This window comes from Dermacentor andersoni, chromosome 9, assembly GCF_023375885.2.
Source record: "Dermacentor andersoni chromosome 9, qqDerAnde1_hic_scaffold, whole genome shotgun sequence".
NCBI classification, from domain to species: Eukaryota; Metazoa; Arthropoda; class Arachnida; order Ixodida; family Ixodidae; genus Dermacentor; species Dermacentor andersoni.
In genome coordinates this window covers 59,526,550-59,533,988 of record NC_092822.1, presented here as the reverse complement: position 1 = coordinate 59,533,988, position 7,439 = coordinate 59,526,550, and the positions used below count along the sequence as shown (strand labels likewise).

The 7,439-nt window shown below is 49.2% G+C and overlaps 1 protein-coding gene across 1 annotated transcript; it reads left to right on the top strand.

The window, feature by feature from the left end:
- The first annotated feature begins 1,698 nt into the window (after positions 1–1,698).
- On the top strand, positions 1,699–6,902 carry LOC126528074 (uncharacterized transporter YutK-like). The gene has a single exon (XM_050175937.2). The coding sequence runs from the start codon at positions 2,160–2,162 to the stop codon at positions 4,077–4,079; it is 1,920 nt and encodes a 639-aa protein (XP_050031894.1). The 5' UTR covers positions 1,699–2,159; the 3' UTR covers positions 4,080–6,902.
- The last annotated feature ends 537 nt before the right edge of the window (positions 6,903–7,439 follow it).

The window sequence follows — 7,439 nt, the reverse complement described above, 5'->3', positions numbered from 1 at the left end:
GAACTGTTGCTTGAAAAAAAAGAATAGAACCTTATGGTTACCGTGTTAAAGCTGCAGATTTAGTCAGGAGCTATCTAGAGCATTGTTATCGAAGTGCCAATTCGCAGTGATTTCCTTTTTTTTTTTTTTTCGAGCGGGAGAGACTATCAGCGCATTTTGTAACCTAGCTGTAACACTAGCTCATTTTTCACAGAGGCACGTGCAGACGAAATTATATACCGCGTTAACTTATCGCTGACTAAACTATTTGAATGGCTACAGAGAAGCTAACCTAAACATAAATATTACCGAAAGGAAAGCTGTCGTCTTCGAGCTAAAAACAAAGACGCTGCCCCAAAGAAATAAAATTTCCCTCCATTCTTGCTCCATCGAAATTGAAAAAAAAAAAAAGAATCTAAGTTTAGCCGATAGCGAATATTATTTTTAAAACCTTTAGTTTGTTTTCTTTTATTTTAACATAGCTTGTCTTGGAATGAGCAGGTGAATATTTCCGGGAACAAGCAGTCACAACTCGTCGTGTTTATATACCGAAATCGTCAAATATTAGCGTGTGATGCAATGATGTTAATACGCAACAACTTGTTTACCTCTAGGCTGAACTACTGCCACCTGTCATGGGGCTACACGACTAAAGAGAATTCAGAAAAACTACGCAAAATTTATAGAAAAAAGAAAAGTTTGTACACGTGCTACGAAAAGTGGGGCATCAAACTTCGTTACTCAGAAAATATTCATTAAACGCAATGTAATGCCTGTTTGCAAAGTGTACACCTATCGCCTCGGCAAGGTCCTCAAACAAGAAACAAGGAATAAAACGCATATTTTGCGCCGATTCGCCAACCTACAAGATAATATTACAATATAGCATGCATGCAACGTCAAACAGTGGGTGGTTGCAAGAACAACATAGCGCATTGAAACGCTACAAAAAAATACTTCCTACACTATTAGATACGTTACGCAGTAGAACAATGAACATTCAAACCCTTTCTTTTAGAGAAATACGTAACATTTAATACAGTACCGTACATAGTCCGGCCATAATACGACGTATGTTCGCGAAGAGCTGGAAGCGTGGAATAGGCGCAGAAAAACAAAAATAACTGTTTTTTTTCGTGTCCGTAGAATACCAGTCGATAGATAGTAAGAACCGACTTGAAAAGCGATTAGGTTTCAATGCTATTTTCGGGTCTCATGAGGATATCAGAATTAAAATAGCCGCTACAGGCGGTCTCCAGACTTCAAGAATAGAGGTTGGTTCAGAGAAATACAGATTGGAGCGATGGGAGGTAACGACGACATCGACGCTAGCCCGTAACGGTGGTACGTACGGCGATATTTTTAGTGCTTATCTAAACGATTCGTAACTATTTTATTTATTTATTTTTACTCTGTCAGTCCTTCGTCATAAGCTCCCACGATACCGCGCAACCCTACGCGAAGGCGCATCGATGCTATCGCTGGGACCAGCCACTAATCGGAACAGACGATAAGGGAAGCGAATGTTATCGGACGAAACGAATCCTTCCATTACATATGGCCCGTCCGCGCACAACGGCGAATGTTGACCCTAACTCTTGTAAGCCTATAGATACTACGATGCGTTTTCACGGCGCCAGATATCGCTGCCATTGTTCCGCACTTTTTCTATCTCGCAACTGGCCGCAATTTTCCAAGCAGCCCGGCTCTCTCGCGAACGCGCACGTGCCCCTCTCGTCCGTCGTCACCGGTGACGACGGCACCGACGCGTGCTTCCCGCTCAACTGAGCCGACGCGTGAGGAATGAATGTGAATTCCGCCGTCCCTGCCCCCTTTCAGTCGCGCCGGCACCATATGCGATTGGTCGACCCGACGGCAACGCCGCGCTTTTTCCTACACAGCTGCCCTCGGCGCTTGCGCGACCTCGACTGCCGCTCCACTGTAACCGCTTGCTCCGTGCCTCGAAACCTGCTCGAGACGCCGGCGAGGCCAAAGGTACGCAGAAACAGGAGGCGTGCGAAACAAGAAGCCGTTTGCGTCAGTCGCGCGTGTACTCTCAACGCTGGTTTCCTTTTCTCTCAGACGTCGAGCTAGGCGCGGAGCGATCGGACCTTCAGCCACAGCGCGCTTCACCTCTCGCGCCTTTAAGGAAAAGCTGCCGCGGGATCCGGCCATCGCCGATGGCCCGTCCGTGGCAGCGAAGCCTGGACATCATGCCACCCAGAAGAAGCGGTAAGCTGGCGGCGCCCGAAGCTCCCGCGGCCGACCTGTTCCCGGCGAGGCTGTCGAAGGGAGAGGTCAACCCGGCGTTCTTCGACGAAGCGTGCGTGGACGCCACGGAAATGAGAGCCCCGGTGTCCGTCGACTCGCACTCGGCTTCGGCCGGCTCTCCGGCGCCTTCGGACCAGCGACAGGCGGCGCCGTTCTCCGAGAAGGCCTCCTGGAAGAACCGGTTGCCGTTCTTCGCCAAGGTGGCTGCGGCTCTGCTGTTCCACGCTTACCTGGCGGCGGGCATCGGGCTCACGTGGAGCAGCACGCCGGACTTCTGTCACAACGTCAAGTTCCTCACGGTGGTCACGGTGATCGTCTACGTCTTCGTTCTGTGGCGCGCCGCAACCACACTGTTGGGGAGTGTCGGCGTGGTTCGTGACGCGTGGCAAAGCCTCGGCGACTGCATCGCGATCACGTGTCAGAGACGTCGCTGGTTGCGGCCGTGCCTATGGTTGTTGATGTGGCTGTGCCTGCTGTCGTTCATAGTGTACGACTCGATCAACGACATCCACCGACTCATTTCTCTCGCGGGAATCGTCGTGCTCGTCTTGCTCGGCTTCGTCTTCTCCAAGTCCCGCCTCAGGGTGAACTGGTACCAGGTGATGTGGGGACTGCTCCTCCAGTTCCTTCTCGGACTGGCCGTGCTACGCTGGCGCCACGGCAGGGACGCGCTTCAGTGCATCGCCGACAAGGTGAAGAACTTTCTGGACTACACAAACAGCGGATCTTATTTCGTGTTCGGGCACCTCGCTTCGGGATGGAACCTGACCGAAGCGCTCGGAGACTTCGCCTTACCCACGCGGGACGCGGCGCAAAACCTCACCAACGCCACAAACGTCACCGCGCCGCTCGTCGATACCATCAAGTCGTTGCCTGGCGTCTTCATGTTCCAGGCGCTCCCTGTGATACTTTTCTTCAGCTTTTTCGTGAACATTCTGTACTTTTACGGCATCATGCAGCGGCTCGTGCTCATAGTCGGTAGTTTTCTGCAATTCACCATCGGCACCACGGTGTGCGAGTCGATGACGGCAGCGGCCAACATCTTCCTGGGAATGACCGAGGCTCCGCTGGTGGTTCGACCGTTCCTCTCGAAGATGACGAAATCGGAGCTGCACACCGTAATGACCGGTGGCTTCGCCACCATCGCCGGCAGTGTCTTGGCGGCCTACATTCGTTTCGGCGTTAGTCCTGCCCACCTGATGACGGCGTCTATCATGAGCGCGCCAGCTGCGCTGGCCTACTCCAAGCTGCTGTATCCGGAGACCGAAGACAGCCAGACGCAGCGCGGCAACATCGAGATGCCGAAGAGCGAAGAGCGAAACGTCCTGGAGGCGGCTTCCAACGGGACATCGTTGGGGCTGGCCATGATCGGCAGCATCGTGGCCAACCTGGTCGGCTTCCTGGCCTTCCTGGCCTTCCTCAACAGCACGCTCCAGTGGTTCGGCTCCATCGTCACCCTGGACTACCTCACCTTCGAGTGGCTGCTGTCCAAGGTCTTCACTCCGTTGGCTTTCATCATGGGCGTCCCCTGGAAGGACTGTGGCGTGGTCGGCGAACTGGTCGGCATCAAGACGTTCGCGAACGAGTTCATCGCCTACTCGCGGCTCGCCACCGTCGTCCACCAACTCGACGAGCGATCGACGGTGATAGCCACGTACGCCCTGTGCGGGTTCTCCAACCTCGGTTCCATCGGCATCTGCATCGGCGGACTCGGCGCCATGGCTCCTGAGCGCAAGGGTGACTTGGCCGAGCTCTCTGTGCGAGCGCTGGCCGCAGGATCGGCCGCCTGCTTCCTCACGGCATGTGTGGCCGGAAGCCTCATCCCCTAATGCAGCAGCCGCATGGAGCGAACTTTTAACGTATTTTAGGCGCCCGATTTCAGGGCGTCCATTTTTAAAAGGAAGCTTTGCCTCGCAAGCTCCTATCTGAATACACTAGAATGGAGAACTCGTTTAGATCGGCATTCACTGCACAGATTTCGGCTAGATTGGTTGCATCGAAAAGAAAAAGGTATAATATACCGATAGCAGTGAGATACTTACTTTATTTAGGCGGTCAATTCCTTTCTTACAAATTTTAGAAATTTTTTTTTAGCTTTAAGGACTGCATCATTAAGTTTTCAGATGCGTTGCTCAGCAATAAGTACACTAAACTGCACTTGTAAACTGACTCCTAATGCGCAAAACATTTAGGCGAACATTGTACACTGGTGTGAAATATATAAATTATTTGTGAATACGACTTGTTCTCCAACACCTTCGTTACAATGTAAAGGTAGCACGTAATGTGAGAACTAATGCAACGTATTTTTCCACTTCAGACACTCTAAATATGCAGTCTGCACAACTGTGATATCTGTTTTTTTGGCGCAGAGCTGCTACATGGTAAAATCAGTGCTTCATATTTTCGTTTCAATTTCCTCATTTTCTTCAAATTTTTAAACTCATTTCATGGCTCCAAATGAAAATCTTTCTCCCTGACTTTGGCAGGGTATAGCCTCTCCCTTGAAGGCCAATTGCTCGTAATTTCCCTTTGGTTAAATTGGTAATACATGAATAGTATTACTATGACCCACCCATGGCAAACGGGTTGTAGGGCTGGTGATTGTCTAATTTCGTTATTAATGGACTTTCCATAGTCCCTTATGAGACGATCCGGGCCTCAGATTGTTTAGCTGTACTACAGAAATTCCAGAACATGGCCTCCGAGACGTTTACACCGGACCTCAGAGACTGCGGCCTGGCGCTGCACACTTCCTCAGCGTTCCGGGCTCTCGTAACTTCCGGCGAGTGGTAACGGCGGCGTTTTTCCCGAGTTTTTCGATGGCTAACACGTCGTGTTTTCACCACGTTGCGTCGATTCACATTTCAAACATGAAATTTTCCAGGGACGCTGACCGAGATCTCCGCTATCTGAAACTAGGCTTTCTACGCGGTCCAAAATTGCGTTGCAGTTTTTCTTTTATGTACAACAAATTTCGTTGAAAGCGCGGTTCAGCTATTGTGTGACGAAAGCAGTTGGTCGTTTCAGATGTACTTGAAGAAGGTAATGGGAGTTAGGCCTCGAATAGCTAAGCAACGCAAGGTCACGGTGCTGTTTTTTTTCCGTGGCCTAAAATGTGCACCGTTATGCGTCTCTACTTTCAATGATAACATCCTAGGACACACTTTGACCTCAAGTTTCAGTGCGGTCATCACTGACCCTAAAACTGAGCCACTGACGTCGCGCTCAAATGTGTCGGAAATGCATTTCATGCCGCTACCACTTAATGCGCAGGTGTGTCGAATTATGGTGAAGCTCCCGAAGGAGCCTGTCTATTCATGAACTGTGCACCCAGCGTAACGCGCTTCATTTCAAAATGCTTGCTGGTGTTCCTGATGCGATATTCATCTCTATAATCAGACACGTGCGTCTTGACATCTTCGCAGTGAGTAAAATGTAGTTTATTTTGGTGCAGGCACACGCGACCATAGTCTCTTTTCTTTAGGGAGGCATGGTTGAGCAAACTCTCGCAACTACCTCAATGAGGCCTCGCAATATGCTAGCTTTCTTTTGTTTTTCTTGTAGTTAAGTGCAAACGTACTAGGAACAATTCAACCCGTGCGTGTTATAGTACCATGCTTTTCTGTTTATCGTTAGTGTTAACGAATGAATAAGTAGTCTTCCACCATGGCATTCCTCATAATCATATCGTGATTCTGGCGTGTAAAATCACAGAATTTGATTAATCATCTATATATCCATTTTCTCCCCTAGCCGGATAAGCTTCCGTCCACGGACGTGTCTCGCGTCCTTTACAACATCATTGTCAGCGAATAAGATGACAAGCATTGACACATAAAAACTACTTCCTTCAAAAAGTAGGAGAGCATGGCCATATAGAAAGAGACTGCAATGGGGCCAAAAAAAAAATAAGTTGCTATACATTTGCTAAAGCCTCCCATAATATAAACTCGGAACACTCCACAGAGTCTGAAAGACAGTGTCCTGACCGCCTGGCCACACCTTGTCACACAAGAAGAATCGCAGGTCCTTTTTTTTTAATCGTTATTCCAAGTAGCCCGGTTCGGTGCGTTCTTTGACGCAGGCGCAGTCATGAACATCGTAACGACGCCGGGACCACTAATTGTCACAATACCGTTCACCAGACAATGGGCCAATGGCATGACTCCAACCGGTGAAACTATTCGAACGTTCGCTGGAACCGCCCGCTGGTCTACGACGGTGCCCTAGCAACGGCGTGTGCGTGATCTCCCACAACCGCGTGAACTGTCGTGTAGATCGTGCGCGGCATATCATCGCAGAGTTTGTGTTCGACTGTCTTGGCGCGCCAAGTGGTTCAGCTATTTTCCCTGTTGCGTTCTGACAAACTTTCGTCTGTATCTTCCCAGCATTCCCGGCTGTCGTGCGCTTGCTTTTGTTGTCCTGTCCAATTCATACTGACTTTGTTACCGAGAGAAAAGGACATTCTTTTGTTGTTGGTGTTGTTGTTGTTGTTGTCGTTGGTGGTTGTGTTGGTGTAATTGTTGTTTATTCAAACAAAAATTACAGTAAAGCAAGGAGTTTAAGTCAAGTTACAATTGTGACAACTGCTTTTCCAGTTGCAAAGGTGTGAAAAAATAATATAAAGAATGTTGTCTTCGTTTTTGTCATTGTTCTTGTAACTTATTTTCCTCGAGATTCATCGCGGTTTTTTGTCAAGGCATTGCATTCACTGAGAAAGTTCATGTCGCTCTCTGAAGCACGTCTAGCCTATAGCTGCTGCTTTGCGGACCGAGCTCAAGTGCGTGAAATCGCCAGTCGGACGCACTGACCTGTTGACCCACAAAGGTTAAGCTTTTCCTTCCTTGCTTCGGAAGTAGAAACATTGTTGCACCTCAACATCGGCAATGTCCCGAGCTACAGCCGCTACCTTAGTGCACTGGTAGCATAAGTTATCTCGATCCGCCGCTGCTGAAAGGCAAAGCTATCGGGTAACAGAGGCAACATCGTCATTATTTATGTGACCGCATTTCAGCAATGCCCGCTGAAAGACTATCTGTATGAAATATTCAAGCCTTGCAATATCTTGCGCCGAACTGCTATTGTAGTCTGTCGACAGTTTTCTCCCCTAAGGGCGGTTCAGTGCATTGCAAACTGCATTTCCAACAGACGTCCCGCAAACAGTCCTCTGCATAACTAGAACTGTT

Excerpts from the sequence above, each read along its gene's own strand:
- LOC126528074 (XM_050175937.2), top strand. The coding sequence starts at position 2,160 with ATGGCCCGTCCGTGGCAGCGAAGCCTGGACATCATGCCACCCAGAAGA.